Genomic DNA, 20,572 nt, shown 5'->3' with positions numbered 1-20,572 from the left:
AATAATTTACACACCGAATTAGTGAAATGAATCACTTTCTCATGTATTTACGTACCTGAGAGAGAATGCTTCTAAATGTTAACCTAACTCAGGTTTGACTATTCAATTGGAAATTGTAGAATATTATTTATCATAAACCAGGAATAAGTGACAATCTGTTCATAAATACGTACTTTATCAAATGTAGGAGAGGAAAAGCTAAATTGGGAAGACAAATCTGTAGTGTTTCCAAAGTTTTAAAATTATGTTAAAGAATATGCTTACAGTAAGTGGTTAAAACAACCATTCTTTAAATCTCGGTAATTTTTAAAAAACAGTATGTAACACATTTCCCTAATGTAGTTTGCTGCCTATGTGGAGTAACTCTTAAGAATTAGAGACTCAACGCCTTTCAAACTTCAAATATCACGCTACCAGTTAGGAACAGTCATTTCATGTGCACATAGGATGCTCTCAATACTTTAAGTTGGAACTACAGGCTGTAAGTCCTTCAAGTCTGGATGTTAGGTAATCACGTTTTCTTCCAGAAGCCATTTGTTAGGACTTTTAAACACAGTGGGCCAGTGTAAAATTAAGGACAAGTTTTATAATTTAAATTTACAGATACAATTTTCTCTCATTTCCTAAAGGCAGGAATATAAGGACATTGCCCTAGATATATTCTTCCCATCAAACCAAAGGCCTTGCTGCTGAGTATTATTTTAAAATCAGAGTAATAAAGCAGCTTTGCCTGAGGATGAAGGCAAAGACAAAGTTAACTGCTCAGCATACTGAAACCAGGAGTTTAAAAAAGTAATTCAAAACAACTTCAAGGCCATAAATACTTGGATAGTGTGACATCAGGTCTTGGCACTGGATTTCCTGCAATTTCAGATAAAGGCTTGACTTGGCTTTGGATGTCTTCATGTAATAATTCTTGGATAACCTACAACAACTTTTCCTAGTTAACCCACCAACTTGAAGCAAAAGAAGAAAAGTGTATGTGGGGGAAAAGTTCAGTTTACCTCTGCCCAGCAGGGAAATTAAAAAACTGGTAAAGAAAGGCAACAGGCAAGGCTTATATAAGGAAACAATAATAGGTTGCACTGAAGTCCTCAAACAACAAAAGGCTTTTAGGTTGCAAATGTTAACCTTGATTCTTTTACCCTTTTGAAAAATTCAATGGGATGGTTGGAAAAAAAAACAACAACACACACACATGCAACCTTCTAACGTAATACCCAAGCAGTCAGATAATTTATAGTACAACATGTAACACTGGGATTAACTTTCCCCCCAGCAAAATCTTACAAATTAATTAGGGCAACATATACCACAAAGCCAATGGAAAAAAAAAAAAATCTCGATTGAATTGCAAACACAGCTTTTCAACTGACATTAAAACAACTAACCTTTACCTTATGACTGAAACACTAAAAATCAAAACTATTACATATGAAAGTGAGAATAACTACATAAAATGTCTATTTTCATCAAATAAGTCTAATTTAGACTCCAATACAGTATTAACAGCTCAAACTTTGATGGTGAACAATCCTTTTCCACCTTAATGCAGTGTAGGAAGAATAGCACACATTAAAGTTTGTTACGAAAATAGAGTTTATTAAAAACATCCCTATTGTTTTGAGGAGCTTTCACCGTTACCTTGTCTTAAATTAAAAAAAAAAAAAAATAGAGAGCACTTCTAATTACGATTTGTAAACTTTTTAAAGTCAAAACTTTTAAAAAGTTACAGCAAAAAGGGTAATATTTATTCATATTTTCAGTATTTTTTGTTATTTTGTGGCTATTTTTAAATAGAAGGGAAGCAATCAAATTGCTTACAGTTCCCCACCAGCTGGCGCAGGGCTGCAGTACAGCGGGAGCGGATATAATACAGCATCTGTACACCTCAAGCTCTACACTCCAGGAAGTGTCACTGTCACATTTTCACAAATTCCAGTCTCTTAACGAGGAGCCTCTGCTGCTGAGCCAGAATCCTTTTCGGGTTCAACGGATGAGGTAGCCTCAGCAGGTAACTCTTCAGAAGGCTTTAGGACTGCAGCCTCAGACTCCCCCTTCTCAAGTTCTGAAGCAGTGTCTACATTTCCCACTTGGCTAACAGGAGGTTCAACGGTTTTGTTACCACCTGCCCTGTCTGTCACCTCAGGCTTTTCCTTTCCTCGTGCTTCTTCCTTCTCTCTACGAGACTCTCTATCTCTAGAATCTCTCTCTCTGTCTCGATGCCCACTAGAGCGTCTATTTCTCTCTTCCAAGTCTCTGTGCCTGTCCCGGTCAGGGCTCCTCCTTCCCCACTCTCTCCTGTCACGGTTACTATTATCTCTATCATCATTACGGTTCCCATACCGTTCCCGGTCATTTTCCACCCTATTTCCGAAAGATCTTCTTCCAAACCTTTCTTGGTCTCTACCTGAATTGAACTGCTGTCTGTTATCATTTCTAAACTGCTGTGGCTGCTGCTGTGTTGGTGGAGGCTGTTGTGATGGCGGCGGCTGCTGCTGCTGTTGCTGGGGCGGCTGCGGCTGCGGCTGCGGCTGCTGCTGCTGTTGCTGTTGCGGCGGCTGTTGCCTTCCGTCTCTGTCTTCAGGACCCCCTGGGCCTGGCCCTGGGCCCCCGAGCCCTGGCATTCCACCAGGCCTAACGAAGGGGCCATGCGGTGGGAAGGGACCTTTCATTCCATGAGGTGGGGGCATCGCAAAGCCCCCTGGTCCTGGCGGCGGGCCTCTGTGCATCATGTGCGGTGGCATGGGACGGGGCGGCATCAAAGGGAACCGCTGTAAGTGAGGTGGGGGCATTCCCGGAGGGCGCTGGAGCGGGATGAGACCGGGCCGGGCGCCAAGAAGACCAGTAGATGGTGCCTGAAGTCCAATTACAGGACCAGGAGCAACTCCTTGAGTGCCTAAAAGACGACAAAAATAAAAATGTCAACACCATAGAAGATGGCACTCCAGTTTCAGCTGTGTTCTGTGGAGCTAAAAGCAAAATCAAATTCAACCCACAATCTTCAAATTTCATACTGTGTGCCAGTCTACCCGTCACAAACCCAGTGTGAGGCCTATTAACCACCTAAGGCAAGCAACTGCAAAGACATTTTTAAAGTATCTAATACAGGTAAGGGCCAGAATAAACTGGAAAATAAAATAGTAATGGTAATACCAATTTTCAAAGCCTATGTCAAAATCTCCTGTAGCTTTCATCAGAAGCTGTTTCCCACTCCAAATACATTTCAGAAACACAATGTGCTAAGTCCTCATGAGATGAACATTCACCATCAGTAACTATTCAAGCTAACTAAGCAGACTGCAGGAGCACACAGAAAATTTACACCCTAGGTCTTCTTACTACTAGAAAAAAATGAGATCACTGACCTGGAAAACCCAGTAAAGAGGAAGATCTCTTTGATTCCATGCTACACTTAGTCCATATTATTAAAATACCTCATGCAGTTACTATGCACTGTGCATCAATTAAACACTAATGTCTACAAAACAAAGATCCATACGCAAATGTGAGGTTTATTGTTACAGTTCCTTTTTCAAGGCACAGCACAATATCTAACCTGTGAGGTCAGCATGACCTGAATAATGCTCAATGTTCAGCTGTTCACCTTCTATTCATTCTTCCAAAGGTGGCAAGTCTGGTAAGGTTGGTGCTGCTGAAGTAACAGTGACTTCTTGGGTTTTATTTTCCCATCTACATGAGGGTTTCCTCATACTGATATAAGAGTCACGTAAGTTCAACTACCTATCTTTTTCTGCTTGGGGTTCACCACTTAGGTAACAAAAGCACTGGAATCTCTCAATTTATTCCTTTGCAAATATAAATATTACAAGACAAATACCATACTACTATGACTGAAAGGAGTTATTCTGATAATGGAAAATGTTCCAGATACTGTTAAGAATATGTTGTTCACCCATGTGCTGCAGAAAGGTCTTTGAGCAAGTTATGGCAATGGTAAGAAAAATACTTGGGTGACACTGACAGAAAAATGACCAATACTTTAGTACTAGTTACTTTCTTTCTTCCCCAACATCATGTTATTTAGGTTTACAATTTGAATAAACTTCTTCCGACCTACTTCCGCAAATTTAGCAGAAGTCCTGTTTCTAGATTTTATGTACTAATAATTATATCATGCTAAACAAGAACTTCTACTTTAGTTTTTGCTACCCACAACGTGTTGTCCAATAGTACTTGTCACACTTTAGCACTAAAGTGGACCTGAAAAGGTATGTAAACTAGTTTATAACTCTTTTAACATAAAGACTCACCAGCTTTGGTATTTACATAAACAAAAATTTCTTCTTCTAAATGCTTAAAGAGGAATATATTATGTTCGGTGAAATACAATCTCGGATATGTGCCTCAGTATTCTGGCTTATAAAATGGGCATAGTAATAATACCTGCCACTTGCTGAGATCAAATAGAACACTTAAGAGTGAGTTCAGTGTTTGGCTCCTGTAGCTGTGAAATTATTATTCTGCATATCTATTTAGAAAAGTAATAAATCCTAATACTAAACATTTGATTTTGCAAAAAATAAACACAACATTTTCCATTTCTGATAATTAAAATCTTAATCAACTCCTCCTGCTTCAACACCTGCTATAGTTTAAACTCAAGTACACTGGTAACTGGAAAAAAATACATTGAGCTTTCACGTCAGGTCTAAAGTTGGGAAATGCTGACTACCATAGCAAAAACGCCAGAAATTGTGAAATGGATGAGGTGATGACTCTTCACAGGCTCTTTAAACTCTTTGGGAAAATCCCAGACAATGAACATGTACAGGACACCAGCTACACCTTATCTCAGATAGAAATGAAACATTCTTCACATCATCTGGGAAATATTTACTGAGTATATACCATACACTGGGGTAACAGAAGCATATGTCCTTGCTTTCACTTTGTAAAGGTATAGTGTAGTTCCAACACCCGTGGAATTTAGTCCAAAACATAAAATGTATATGCCCAGGCACAGTCTTTTAATAGAGGGATCATTATACAGAAACACCTGAAACAGACAGAACTTTACTTTCTGATCACCTTTTATTAGGAAAGATTTGTTTTCCAGGACTAAAATGACCAAAGTTTACTGTTACAGAGGTCAGTGCAGCACATTCTGGTGCCTATCTATAGGTTCAAGTGGCCGTGCCAAATTTTAAAATAACACCAGAAAAACGGAAGAAACAGTTTCAAAGCATCTTATTATAACAAGAGAATTTAGTTGAGATGAGTCTTCAAAAGGAGAGTGATTTCTGAAGGGCAATGGGAAGGTCCTACTCATGACTGCCCCATGACCTGGCGTCCTCAAGTATCTGACAGTGGCGAAAGGATGCAAAGCCATCTCAACTTACAGAGAGAAAATGGGCCCTGATGATAAAATACAAACCCCAGTCTGAAGGACTACATCTCTTAGGTACTTTACAACATTCATTTGAGGGTATAAATTAACAGGGTTAAAATTTACAATAATCATAAACCTCATATAAAAGCACAATTTTTATAAAGAATTGCCTATTTGATACATGTGGATATTTGTGTGGGATCTGCTTAAAACATTATACACTCAAATCCCCTCCCTTCTTCGTAAATAAAGCTAAAAAGATGTGGCCAGCTGGGTTTCCTTTTAAACCTTTGAGAGCCAACTAAATTGATCGATTTCTGATAGAATATGCCCATAGCCCCAGATGGCCTTGAGACCACAAAAAACATTTTTTATCTGTAGTTCCTTTTTTTCCCTTTTGCAGTGGACATGTAATGCTTTTATCATTAGGTATATTAAAAACACATTAGGTGGCAGAAGACTTTGGCAAGCATGCTAGCTAGGAACTCCTTATTAGGAAAGCTGGCATTAGGCATAAACCATCGGAGTATATTGTGAGTTACCCAGGTGAAAAGGGCATTCAAAGCAATTATTCATTTCATCTGGAAATATGATGTGCGATACCACTGACAAGTTTTCTAAAGTTGTAAATGTTTAAAAACCCAATTCATTCACATTACGTATTAAATATCTGAATTATCTATTAAGTCATTTAATAGCCCTTTTCTTCAAAAAAGGGACAAAGTTTGATAGAAACAGACAAATTTCAATTGCTGCAGGAGATGGCACAAGCTAGCATGGTGGTATAGAGGTGGGACTCATAAAGCTGGTGTATGAATCTGAGTGGCAGTCATTGGGGGTGTCTGAACTGGATCTCAAAGGAAAAGAGACAAGGCTAGTGAGTTAAGGAAGGACATTACTATCAAGACATTACTAGCAGCTTTTCAAAAGGCATAGCAAGGTAAAGCAGTGGTGTGTGTGGTTCAGAGAACCACAACAAAATGACTTTTGATGAAAACTAAGGAGAAAATACAGATGAGGTTTAAAAGAGGTAAGTCAGGGCAATTCAGAGGCCCTATACGCCATAGAGGAACCTGGACTTTCACCTCTAGTGGTGCGGAAAACCAAGGAATTTTTAGCAGGGATAAATGATTCTATGATTGTTTTTGATAGATGCTTCTGGCAAGTAGTGTACAGGATAGCCAAGAGGGGAATGCCATTTCGGAGAATCCAGCAGTGACAGCGATAATGACAAGAGACTGAAGTGAAAGAGAGGTGCTAGAGATGGAGGACACAGAAGACACTTAGTGGACAGGAAGGATGGGGTTTAAGCGATGAAGGAACACAGCTCTCTGCCTTAAATGAGCAGATGCAGCTGTCAACGCAAGATCAGAAGAGTGATGGTGTTAACTCCCTTGGAATACAGGTGAAACAAAAAAGGGCTCAGACCTGGGAAACAATTTTTTAATACAGTAAGGCATTAGGACAGACCAAAAGAGTGTCAGCTCTAAGTGCCTGAATTCAAATTTGAGAAGTATAGAAAACACACTGGAATTTAACTAAAAATAACTAAGATTCTATAAATATTTCCTACGATGATCCCAAAAAGTTGTTTTACAATTTAAAAAGGGGGTGGGGAGACACCATTGCCATCTACAGCAAAGATGCCTGAAATGGTGTGAAATAAAGAACAAGTACATTAAAGGGCTATGGGGGAGGTGGGAGAAAGGAAGGTTGATTTCATAGTTGGAGTCCAAAGTGTACCCTGAAATCTCAGGAAAATGTGCATAAGGGATACAAAAGGCATATAAATGAATAGGGTGGCTTTCTGTCAAGGACCAGAGTGTATGCAGTCAGGGAGACAGATATAAAACATAAAATGTATAACGTCTGATTTAAATACTGTGGGAGTGACCAACTGCATCAGCTGCAGAGGATGCAAAATTTCAGTGAGATCTTTACAGAAAGAGGAACGAGTCAGTTCTTCTACCTGTTTTGGTCAACAACCCTATCTTCCATTCTACCAGATCCACCACCTCTAGGAGCTCTAGATGTTTGATCACTAATAAAGTCATTTCATTCCTTCCAAATTCCCAGTTTCAAGTACCCTACTCTTTACCCGCTTCTCCTCTTTGCAGATTATTCTCTCCGTATCTCCTTTCCCCAAACAATCTTTAATCCCACCAGGCTCATGCCCCCCACTGCCAAGGCTCTTCATGTTTTTATCCTCCTCCTTACCTGCTTTGGAGTCCATGGCTCTCCCTCACCATATCTGCCTGGAAAATCCCCAACACTGGTTTTAAATGCAACTCTTCTGTCTAATCTCCACCTGGACGTGAAGTATGCTGACCGCTCTCATTTCAAATTTTCCTAACTACAACCCAAGTGCACCCTTCATTCTGGCCAGTAATCTAACATTTTCCTAGTCAATCCACATTCTCATGTCCTGGATGAGGACACATGTTCAAGTTTCTCCTTAATCCTGTCTACTCTTAGTTGTTTGGTAATTTTAGTAAGGTAAAATTCACACAGCCTGTAATTTACCCACATAAATGTACAATTCAATGGGTTTAGTATATTCACAGAATTGGGCAACTATCACAATCAACTTTAGAACATTTTTATTACCTTAAAAGGAAATCCTGAACCATAGGCCATCTGTTTCCCAGCTTTCCCCTTCTTTGTCCCAGCCCCAAGCAACCACATAATGTTTTCTGTCTCTGTGGATTTGCCTATTAACATTTTGTATAAATGGAATCATAAAATATGTGGTCCCGTGTGACTGACTTTCGCTTGGTGTATCTTCTCAAGGTTCACCCATGTTGCATGTTTAAGTCCTTCATTTTTTATTACTAATATTCCTTACATGAATATACCATATTTTAGTTACCCTAGCTGGCTTATCATTTTTTAAAAAAAGGTCTTTAGAAAAGGACTTTTTCATCCACCCACATACCACCAAATCTACCAATTTACTTGCACCTGAATCCACATTAGTCCTACTGTCTGTGACCGTCCGTGCTCCAACGGTTACACCCACTGTCCGTACCCTGGATCTATCCCCTCTCACCTACATCACAACCTGGCACACAGCCCTTCTTGCTTGCACCAACATGTTCCCTTCTACTGGGCTTCCCAATAGGAAGTATGCCGTAGTTTTTGTCCATCTTTCAGAAACAAGAACAAAAACGAGAAACTCCCTCACCCTGCATCTCCTTTCAGATGTCACCTCATTATGTTGTTCTCCTCTATAGCAAATCTCCTGAGATGTTCAAAATCCTAATTGTATCCTTCATCTCCCATTCTCTGACGACCCTATATAACTGGGATTTGAATTCATCAATCCAATGAAAGCCCTTTTCTCGAGGTCACCAGGAGCCTTCATTTTGCTAAATCCAGCTGCCAAGTCGCAGCCCTCTTTCTTCATCTATCAGCGTCATCTGATAATTCACCTCTCTCTCCCTCTTTCCTGCCTAGGAACTATACTTGGCTTCCAGATTATCTCCCTCTACATTTGTATCCTAGACCACGGGCTGTATCTTCTCAGTATCCTTTGCTGGAGAATACAGTATAGATAGTGGTCAAAAGCACAGGCTCCTGTTGGAGTGAGACTACCTCAAATTCTAACATTGCTACTTGCAGCTACATGACCCTCGTAAGGTTATTTCATCTCCAAGTGTTTCAGCTTCCCCATCTATAAAATGAAGATAACCCTGAGAGCTGCAAGGCTTAAATGATTAATATATACAAACTGCTTAAGAGTTTCTGGCACGTGGAACTGTCTTAGCTCTCAGCATCATATTCTTAGCTGCCAAATGCTGAAGAATTCTTGTCCTCAGACCTCTCACCACTTCTCTATTTACATTCTCTCCTTAGGTAATCTTACAGGCTCCTGTGGCTTTAAATATTATCTTTATCTGCTAAAGATGCCAGAATTTACATCTCTATTAGATGTTACCAGTAGTTTACCTGACCTCTGTACCTGGGTATCAAAGTTAGAATATCCAACATTTTAATTTGATAGGCTCCCCTCAAACCCACTCCTACAGGCTCACATAAAAAACTTGAGACATTCTTGACTGACTTTCACATTCGTATTTACATAATATGGCAATTCTGAAGGCTCTATCTTCAAAATATATTCAGGCTCTAACCACTTATCACCTCCGCTGCACCAGCCCAACGTGGGCTAGCTCCCATCTCATCTGCTGCAACAGCATCAGAACGGGTCTCCTTTCCACTCTTACCATCTTCTAGAGTCTGTTTCTCTAACAGCCACAGTAATACTTCAAAAACGGTAAATCAGATCATGGCGTAGGTAAAAGACTACACCATTTCCCACTGCACTCAAGGCCTAGTGCTCAACAACCTTTTCTAAGCTCATCTCCTGCCACTTTCTTCCCTTTGCTTTCCCTTCCCACTGTGGTCCTTCAACAACCCATGCTCCATCTCAATTCAGGCCCTTTCCTTTGGTCCTCACTCTACATTCCTTTCCTCTGTATTTACATGAGAGTATTCTCTTCACCACTGGTTCAGATGCCTTCCCTAGCAATCATATTTAAAATTGTACACATCCGTGTTACACCCTGAAATTGCCTGTCCTGTTTTACTCTCTTCACAGAAACATCTCCATGTTAAATTATTAGCCCAGGTCTGCGAAAATATAAACTCCAGAAAGACAGGTTTTATTCATTCTGGTATTTCCAGTACCTAGAAGGGTGCCTGGCACACAATGGTTATTGATTAGATATTTATTGAACATATGAATGGTGTTTGCAGAGGTGATGACCAAACTCATCAAGAAGAAGATACCTCTCAGGGGATTAAGAATAGAGGCTACAAGGTCCAGGTCTTTTCCCAGGGTGGTAAGAATCTTTCCAGCATAAACCTAGGAGGACTTGAACTTTGAGAAAGGATGCTGTTTTCTTTCAACCTCCTTTTCTGTTCCTTGTTGCAGTTCCACCGTTTTGATTTGATCTCTACAGAATGAGTGTCACTGTAGCATTTTGCATGAACTCAAAATTAAAATTTTCCCACATGAAGAAAAAGATGTATCAACCACTCTTATCTCTTTCATCAATGCCTGAAGATCCCTAAGCATATATCCCTAGGTATTTTTTAAATCATCAAGTATTTTCCTTTTTTCATTTCAGACCTGCAGAAAACTGAAATCACAGTACAACCAACATGTTATTTCCTTTGCCTAGATTCACCAATAACATTTAGGCCTATTTATTCTGCAAACACTCCCAGGCTATTCTTATGGAAGGCACTATGTTCTGAGAGCTGGGGAAAATGGAAGAATAAGGAGCTAATTTTCAAAGAATGAGAAAAAGCATCTTTCAGATCATATTATACATTAAGATTATATTTTAAAAATGATGCTTAGAATGTTAGCAAGAGATTCTTAAGAGAAATTTGAGTTTTCAATAATACATAGTGCAGATATACTGAGATGTGACTCATCTATTTTTGGCATAAGGGTACATTATGTTTTGATAACATCTAATAAATGAAAAACAGAATTACAAGTGAAATTGGAGAATAATTATCTTTTTTAAATGCTTGGTTTTTTCAAAATAATGTACAGCAGACTCTGTATGGTCAACTTCCTACAGATTTGCTTTTTGGAATTTCAGTTAGTATAATAATAATTACTAAGTATATTACTATAATTGACAAAGTACAATAGCTATGAGTTAAAATTTCACTATTAGAGTCAATAAATTTGAAATCTAAAATTAACTTTCTATCACTGAATGAGATTATCTGTAGGCAATTTTATTTTCAATATTAGCTAGAAAAAAATCTTACCTGAAATTCTTTACAGCAATTAACTGTCTACCAAAATCAATCTAGAGCCCAGAGTTACTACCGCTCCCACCTTCCTCAAGAGGTCCCTCAGAGAGATTTAAATTTAAGACATTCTTCAGATTTGCACTCTAGAGCAGTCTAGGAAGTGACAGCCCAGGAGAAGTGGAGACCATGTGTTAAAACATTTCAAGGTTTTCTGCAAGACTTTCTCCATGTTTCATTTGAAGTGCTTTGCCTTGTGAGAAACTATGATGTGTTCACTTGTAAATTCATATCCATGTCAAATATTTGTTGTAGATTAATCACTATTTTGCATTATCCACTGTATCCAATGAACAATGTTATATACTAAGTTGAAGGTACTGTAATTTGTATTTAAGAACCATTTCTACTATATAACACTAGTGGAACAACATAATACAATAATTAGAGTGCCAATTCAAGTATTTTAAAGCTTTCAAAGAACATTTTTACAGGATTAGTAAACAGGCTTTTTGGGTACCAAATCAAATACCTGACATATCACTCTAGCTTATAATTTAATGTAACCAAACATTAAAGTTCAAACAAAATTAAAACACAAAAATTGTTTTTTAAAAAATTACACATTATGTTAGTACTTTAAAAATTCTACTTCCGAGAATTTTCTTCAGGCTTCCTTTTAATGTCAGTGGCTAACTAGTGCATTACTAGTAGACTGGTGCTTTAATTACATTCTAATAATATTGCTAAAAATGAGCTATTAAAAAATCTAAAATTCTAGACAGAAACTATGCAAAGAAATCCAAACTTAAGTGAAATCATCAAAATCAAATTCCAACTGATATTGGATATTGATATGCTGGCAAAGTTACTCATCTTCTAGGCAGTTTCAGGGATCATAACGATAGCATAAAAACATTTATGCTTGTTTAAATGTAATTCACAAACCAATTCTGTCCCCACAATTTCCTGAGGTGTCCAAATCTGGAATCACCAACGCAAATGTCTACTGAAGCCACGCCAGGACTGCAGTGCATCACACCACTGCCTAGTAATTCAGCCACAGGCCACCAGCTTGTGACTCTTGCTTTAAAACCTTTGGTAACAAAAATTACAAGTAGGAAGTGATCTTACAAATACCCAATTCTTATTTATAAATTTTACCATCAGCTACAGTAGTGTGACAAAAACTGGCGGTAATCTCTTCATATTGATAATTAATGAATAAATATACTTGTCAAGAAAGAGGCTTTAATTTCCCATAAAAGGAATGAGTTCGACCTAGAACAGTTTTTGCTTGAGAAGATATTTTGGATATACTGGTAACACAGTAGAGATAGGTAACACAAACAAACATTTTTTTGTGTATTCTTTTTTATTGTTTGGAACACCAAAGTAACCCAAACTTTTACATTTACAATGAACTTTTTAATAAAAATAGGCTGTACATATTAGAGATACATGTTATACAAAAGTTTCTGAAAAGTAAACACAAACACTTATACAGTAAAGAGAATGAACTGAATTGCTATCATTTTTAATATTCCTTCTCTCCTAAGGGACCAACAACTGTAGAATGTTACCTTTAGCTTTTATGAAACTCCCACCATGGTAGCTATTTTGCTGTGTGAGATTTCTTTAAAATCAAGTCATAATGAATTATTATTGTGCATCAAGTAATTTTATATTTTCAGATTATCAGTATTACTGAAAGAATCAAAAATCTCTAAAAGTTGGTTTTATTCCCTCCCAATTCAGTAGTATAACTCAACTAATTACTCCCAAACTAACACCCGCACTTAAGTCTGATGATACAACCAAACCATCCTTAAGGCACCACTGCCTCTTTCCAGTATAATCAGGCTTCACTACAGAATTTTTGGAGACCCACTGAACAACTGTGTGGCACCTACTACTTTAAAAATATTGCCACATTTCACAAATTTAGATCCAAGAATTCAGTTAAGTCTCACTCACTGGAAAACCTATAGATATCTAGTAGGTGTGCTATTTATCACTAAACTGACACATTTTCTCATTAAGCCAAATGATGGAACTTTAATATGTGTAAATTTATGATCTAATCTATCTTGAAAATATGTGAGGCAACTATGTCAAGACAAATTTTTTTTCCTAAAAAGGAGGCTGGATGCAGTCGCTCACAAGGTCAAGAGATCAAGACCATCCTGGCCAACATGGTGAAACCCCATCTCTACTAAAAATACAAAACTTAGCTGGGCATGGTGGCACGCGCCTGTAGTCCCAGCTACTTGGAAGGCTGAGGCACGAGAATCGCTTGAACTCGGGAGGCGGAGGCTGCAGTGAGATGAGACTGCGCCACTGCACTCCAACCTGGCGACAGAGTGAGACTCGTCTCAAAAAGAAAAGGTTTGCTTCCTCTGTTTGCCAATATTTAAAACGAATCACAGCTGAAGTAATGTAATTTTAGAATTGCAAAACATATTCTTCTCTAGGTGTTATAAATACCATTATGACATTTCTTACCTGTAATATAAGCACCTGCCATTCACTAAGTGCCTGCGGTACAGCAGGCCCCAAAGCAAGTGTCTTATATATGTTAGCCCATTAAATCATCATGACACCATTGTGTCTGTCATTTTTATCCGCCTTTACAGATGAGAAAACTGAAGTTTAGTATCAACTTCTAGACTTACAGTTTTCTGGGGAGCATAACAATTCCTTTTATTATATTAAAACATTAGAACACCAAGAAGAAATACCAAAGCACCTTAGTTCTGGGATTCCATCACTTGATTATCCCAACCTAATTACTGATCCTTTAGTACTACAATACTGCAGTGTGGTTACCACATTCCTTTATCAAAATGATAAAACTGGTTAGTCTTGGATGAACCCTTCTCAGCTTGCATACACATTTAAAACTCATTCCTCTATAAGGTCAAAATTCCTGTGATATTCTTTTCAAGACTGCTGACTGAAGGCACATGGAAGGCTTTCTTTCTCATGACTGGAACTAACCTGCTGCATTTTAGTTCAAAGTGCTTATTTCAACCAAACTGTTTTCACTTTTCTTATCAAATTCTAAACCCTTCAGGATTTAGAATAGCCTTCAATTTTAAAATTTTGTTTTAGAATGAAGATAATCATCAGAGGTAAAATATGAACAGTCCTGCATTGAGAACCACCCACTCATGTAACAAATGTTCCCCCTCTCATGGGTCCATCTAGTGGGAGGAAGATGGACACGCAAACAGTATGTCAGGTGATGATAAACGCTACTACTGATGCAGAGTTTAATTACTTCTCTAGCCATGCCTAGCTTACTATGTTTTTTCAAGCTCACCAACTTCTCATCTGTGTTTGGTTTCACATGTTGGATGCAGAAGTTAAATTGTATGTTCAGCAGTGAAAAGAAATAACAGGCAGGGTCTTCAAGACCTAAATGTTAAATCACAGGCAAGTTACTTACTACTCTTCAGGGTTGTTTGAAAGCAGTGGTTATTAAACTTCTGGAGTTCAAGAGATCTTTTCACTCATTCAATAAATGTATTAAGCCCAGTAAAAAACAGAAACGCAGCAATTTTGTAAATAGTTTCAGGTAGTCTAACATCCACGGACCTTAGACTAGGATTCATAATCACGGGTGTGTGTGTGTGGGCATGTGGGATGTGAAGAGAAGGGGTTGAACAGAAAACTACCCAGATTCTGTGATTCTTGTGCAATCATGTTAATATGGAGGAAAAAAGCATAACAAAACAGATGCAAACATGTTCCCTGGTTCCTAGTCCAATGTTCCTTCTATGATATGACTTCCATTGGAAGGTAGACCTCTTAAGCAACTTCCTCATTAAACAAATCATTTTCCATCATTATGGTAACTATACTCCTGTATCACTTGTGATAAATTTTAATCCCAAATCCTCTTTTACCATTACCCAATCTGTGTACTAAGGGAAATAAAATCAAGGCTATTATCAGCCTAACCTTAGTCTAGGGGAGGGCAGAATACAGTATACCATTTAAAAGCAAATTGATTTTTTATTATAAATGTAGTACATGCAAAAAATAAAAAATTCCAACAGTACTGAATAGCATAAGTGAAAAGTAAAAGTCCTCCATTACAAACCAATGTCTCACAGTCCTACATCTCAGAAATAATCAATGGGTTCTTTCCTGAAACAACTCAGATGATGAAAGTAAACAGGCATATGCATTTACCTTTGAAAAATACTATAGGCTCACAGGACTAGAACACTGTAATACTCTCAAGATATTAACTTCCAATTAGGGGATTCAAGTGTTCATTATATTTGGCAATACCACTTCAAATGTAACAATCTGTTAATTTAAAAGATGGTCTACTATAACAAGCATGTGATGTATTTATTCATAACTTAAGCAGGCAAGAGTAAGCCCTCTTAAAGATGTAAAAGATCTAAGTTACACTGCCCTTGATCACAGTATTGAAGTTGTGGGTAAAAAGTACAACAGATACACTCCAGCCAAGTAAACCGAGTGAGTGGGAAAGTGGTACCTCAGGCTGTGCAACTGTTACTCAGAAAACAAAGCCGTTTTATTGGAATGTATCAAAGATGATTTCTGTGCTAGCCCACAAAGAATGCTACCCAAGTCCTGGGGTTTCAGATGGATAATAATTGGTCCAGGCAGAGAAAAACCTATGCTGTTTAAAGAAGTATCTCTTTAAAAGCTGGGAAGAGACTAAGGTTAAGTGAATTACAAACTCTGTACCAATTCCTTTGCACAGAGATTACTTTAATCATTTTTCTATACCAAATAAGGATGTGAAGATCCAAACTTTTATTCAAGACAGACAAACATGATTTTGTCTTTGAGAGTATCTCTTGGTAAAGATCAAGTACACATATTTGACTTTAAGAAGAAGATCTTCCTCAAAACCAAACAAAAAAACAACCAAAAAAGCCAGTCTCGGAGAAAATTTTACCAAAATTAACACTGCTTTTTAAAAAACCTAACTTGGGGACAGGTGGGGGGTGAGGGGGGGTGGGGCAAGGAAAACTAATGATAAAAGAAAATAACTTACCAAGAAGTGAAACAGGCTGGGTTACAGGAGGGGTGGGCAGATTCGTGGGTGCAGCAGGTGGCACAGCAGAGCCATACATTTTCACACTGTCACCAGACTCGGCGTTTCCTCTAGCCCCAGACACCACTGTTGGAATGGGATTTCCAATAGATAAGTCTTTTGTAGTGTCTTCATTTATACCAGCGATAGTAGCTAAGGAATATAATTATATCAACATGTGAAGCTGAATAATTAGTTATCTCCCGGTCAACATTCTTCTGCCATACTATAGACCCTATTACCGGTTCACTCTCCCTCCTACACCCAGCTCCAAGAGGATAAGCAAACACAAAGAAAAAAACATGCTTACAGTTTGGGATGCTTATTGGTGGAGTGTGAGGAGGAGGAATGGATACTGGTGGAGTTATAGGAGGTGGGGGTCCAGGAGGAAGAAAACCTAGAATAAGAAAAATAATGTCAACTTATGCTGTATCACTTCATCGCAGGCTCTAAAGTAAGTATGTTCACAGACAATTTAGTGTACCTGGTGGTAAATGCATTGGGTTGAATCCTGGGCGCAAAAATGGTGGAGGAGGAGGGGGAGGAGGAACACCAGGACCAAAGCCTGGAGGTGGAATTCCCAGAGGAGGCGTGAAAGCAGGTGGCTGGAGAGCACCAACTACAGGTGGACCTGGTTGATGTGGTGGGACCTAGAAAGAAAGACAGAAGAATAAACTACCTATCCAGACACCCTCCTGTCTATATAGTAAGCACAGGTAAAAGAGCATACTGGTGAAAAAAATAGATGTTTCTTAATTTGTGCTTATTAAACCAGTAAATTCATTAAATAACAGGTGGTAACTTCTATTCGTACCAACTGATAGAAATCATAGCTGTGGGCCAGGTGTGGTGGCTCACACCTGTAATCCCAGCACTCTGGGAATCTGAGGCAGGTGGATCACCTAAGGTCAGGAGTTCCAGACCAGCCCAGCCAACATGGTGAAATCCTGTCTATACTAAAAATACAAAAATTAGCTAGCTGGGTGTGGTGGCAAGTGCCTGTAATCCCAGCTGCACCGAAGGCTGAGGCAGGAGAATCGCTTGAACCCGGGAGGTGGAGGTTGCAGTGAACAGAGATTGAGCCACTGCACTCCAGCCTGGGTGACAGAGCGTGACTCCATCAAGAAAAGAAAAGAAAAAGAAAAAGAAAAGAAGAGAAGAGAAGAGAAAAGAGAAAAAAGAAAAGAAAAGAGAAGAAAAGAAAAGAAAGAAAAAAGAGAAAGAAAAGAAAGAAGAAAAGAAACAAAGAAAAAGAAAGAAAGAAATCAAAGTCGTGCTCTCTACTTTATGACAGTAAATTCACACTATATTTCATCAGTGTTCTGACATCATGTAATGCATTTTAAAATGTTCCATGGTACTCTTAGCAACATAGCTTTAAGACAGGCTACTTGGCAATTTACACAATGGCTAAGATTACAGGTCCTGGAGCCAAATTGTCTGCTTCTCCCACCCACTTTAGTTAGCTGTGTGACCTCGAGCAAGCTATTTGAACTCTCTAAAATGGGAAAGTGCCAACCACACACAATTATGTAGATTATATGAGTTAATACATACTACGGGCTGGTGCCTGGCACTTAAATACCCAAAAAATGTTAGCTATTTTTTTTTTTTTAAAGATAAATTTTAACAACCCCCAGCCAGGGTATCAGTCTATGGCCTGTTAAGAAATGGGCCGCACAGCAGTGGGCAAGCAAGTACCACTGCCTGAGCTCTGCCTCCTGTCAGATCAGTGGTAGCATGAGATTGTCATAGGAGAATGGACCCTATCGTGAAATGCACATGTGAGGGATCTAGCTTGGGCATTTCTTATGAGAATCTAACTAATGCCTCATGATCTGAGGTGGAGCAGCTTCATCCTGAAACCATCCTCCATCCCAGTCCATGGAAAAACTGCCTTCCAAGAAACCAGTCCCTGGTGCCGGAAAGGTTGGGGACCACTATTTAACAGAGTAGGCAGGTTTCTGTAAATGAGTGCTGACACACATTGAATTTTGTTTAGAACCTGCATTGGAAGGGCATATCCAGAAGGTCAACTGAAGGGTCTGCCAACTAGGGGAGTCCATTTAAATCACAGCTAAGAATGTAGCAAAGCATACAGCTTTCCCCTCACACTGAGAAAATGAAGACACCAATTCAGATTTTTGTGATAGCTCAGATTTATCTGATTCAGATTTAATGTGAGAAACTGAGGAAGGAAGACAAGAAAAATCTAGTAGATCACACATATAACTATGGGTCAAGTTCTTATAATTTTCAAAGGGTTTTTCATTTTTCAGCTCTTATGACGTGACAAAAAACATACTGAGTACTTAACACATATTATCTCATTTAACCCTCTAAACAACTCTAACATATGAGGAATGCCAAGGCCAGGAAAGGGAATTTGCACATTTACAAACAGGAAACTGAACCTTAGAGGTTAGGTTACATGCCAAACACCGTACGGCTGAATATAAACAATAGAGTTGAGAATTAAACCCAGTTTTACCAGAATCTAGTATTCTTTTCAAGTAACAGGTTGGTTGAGTAGACAGCAAATATTTTAGAGTAAGAACATATCTTCATGTTAAAAATGGCATTTAATTTACTATAAAGTTTAAAATCCATTTGAAAATTTCATAATGATAGCACCCAAGGTGAAAACTAGGAAAATCCCTTTCCCCCAAAGCAGCAACTTACTGGGTACATATCCAAGTTTCTTCAGAACATAAAGTCCCTGAAGAATGAAGACTCAGAAAAAAAGTAGGCAGAACCTATGAAACCTGATACTGAATAATCTGGATGGATAGATGTAAGACAATATACATTTACTTTGGTTGTATAAACATTTACGGGCCAGGCACTGTGGCTCACGCCTCTAATCCCAGCACTTTGGGAGGCCAAGGCAGGCAGATCACTTGAGGTCAGGAGTTTGATACCAGCCTGGCCAGCATGGTGAAGCCCCGCCTCTACTAAAAATACAAAAATTAGCCGGGTGTGGTGGCACACGCCTGTAATCTCAGTTACTCAGGTGGCTGAGGCAAGAGGGTTGGCTTGAACCTGGGAGGCGGAGGTTGCAGTGAGCCGAGACTGCGCCACCACACTCCAGCTAGGGGAACAGAGAGAGAGACTCTGTCTCCAAAAACAAAAACAAAAATTATGAAAAGAATATACACTTTAAATCTGACAAAACATGAAAAATTAATATGCACATATATGTACTCATGTTTTTCCTCTGAATTCAGACATATATCTACAAAGGGACCTTTCAGGCACTTCAAGTTTAAGTCATGTCCCAATATCCTCACCTGTGGAGGGGGCACTGTTATAGGTGCAGGAACAGGAATAGGAGGGACGGGCACAGGTAACGGTTTAGGTATGGGTGATACTGGTTCTGTGTGTGAGGTTTCAGCACCTCCATTTTGAGCAACTTCATTTTCAGGTTTCTTAGGAATTCCTTTCCAATCTGTGAGAGTGAAAGAAATTTAACAAGAGTTTACCATTTTCAGTTTGTAACTTCAAATCTAGAAATGAAAAATGTTGATTATAAAAACCTAGCACAGTTATTAAAGAAATTCCTATGCTAATTTTAGAAATAGTAATTATTTAAATTAACAATAGAAACATGTAAAAGAATGCACACTGTGTGCCAGGCACTGTCAGAAGCACTCTATCTATACTAGCTTATGTAGTTCTCACAACCATTTACAAGTAGATACTATTATTATTCCCATTTTACAAATGAGAAAAGCAAAGACAGCTTGCCCAAGATCACATTCTTGGTAAATGGCAGGGATGGGTTCAACTCAGACACATTTGGTTCTAGAGTCCATGTTCTTAACCACAGGAATGTTTTAAAAATAAAGGATCATGAAACACCCAGTATTTCCTGAACAGATTTTCACTAGTATTAAAGAATAACTTAAACCTTCCACCTATTTCCACATATCTTCTAGTCAAGTGAAAACAAAACCATCTTTCTGCTCTGTCCTCTGAGCCTCTGGCTCCATCAGAGATTCTCCTATATTCTTGACCTTTTCAATACATTCTCCACTGGACCATGAGCTCCAAGATTACACCATCTTCTTTTTACCATTTTCCAGAGCCTGCCAGATGTCTGGCACATAGCAGGTCCTTAATACCTGATTGCCTCAACACAAATCTAGCTCTATCCTTAGATGAAGGCGTTGTACATTAACAGAGGGAGGGAGTGGGATATGGGAATAGTACAGCATTGTTTCAGCTCTTTTTGGTTCTCAAACCATCACTCCTGCTTGAAGCTTCCTTTATTTTTATTTTTTGAGACGGAGTCTTGCTCTGTCTCCCAGGATGGAGTGCAGCGGCGCAATCTCAACTCACTGAAACTTCTATCTCCTGGG

At 38.7% G+C, this 20,572-nt stretch overlaps 1 protein-coding gene across 4 annotated transcripts in view; it reads right to left on the bottom strand.

The window, feature by feature from the left end:
* Nucleotides 1–1,351: 1,351 nt before the first annotated feature.
* The window catches only part of SCAF4 (SR-related CTD associated factor 4), a 62,318-nt gene continuing 43,097 nt past the window's right edge, over nucleotides 1,352–20,572 (bottom strand). The window contains exons 16-20 of one of the 4 annotated variants that reach the window (XM_023190357.2): nucleotides 19,502–19,659; nucleotides 16,696–16,861; nucleotides 16,522–16,608; nucleotides 16,173–16,364; nucleotides 1,352–2,899 (exon numbers count right to left, since the gene is read on the bottom strand). In XM_023190357.2, the coding sequence (XP_023046125.1) occupies nucleotides 1,947–2,899; nucleotides 16,173–16,364; nucleotides 16,522–16,608; nucleotides 16,696–16,861; nucleotides 19,502–19,659 (1,556 nt within the window). In that variant the 3' untranslated portion in view covers nucleotides 1,352–1,946. Of the gene's footprint in view, nucleotides 2,900–12,489; nucleotides 14,549–16,172; nucleotides 16,365–16,521; nucleotides 16,609–16,695; nucleotides 16,862–19,501; nucleotides 19,660–20,572 lie in introns of those variants that run through there. The other 3 variants (XM_023190349.1, XM_023190364.1, XM_026456046.1) reach the window with 3 other exon arrangements.

The sequence above is a fragment of the Piliocolobus tephrosceles genome, chromosome 19 (genome assembly GCF_002776525.5).
Source record: "Piliocolobus tephrosceles isolate RC106 chromosome 19, ASM277652v3, whole genome shotgun sequence".
Classification (NCBI taxonomy): domain Eukaryota; kingdom Metazoa; phylum Chordata; class Mammalia; order Primates; family Cercopithecidae; genus Piliocolobus; species Piliocolobus tephrosceles.
This window is presented reverse-complemented; position numbering and strand designations above follow the sequence as displayed.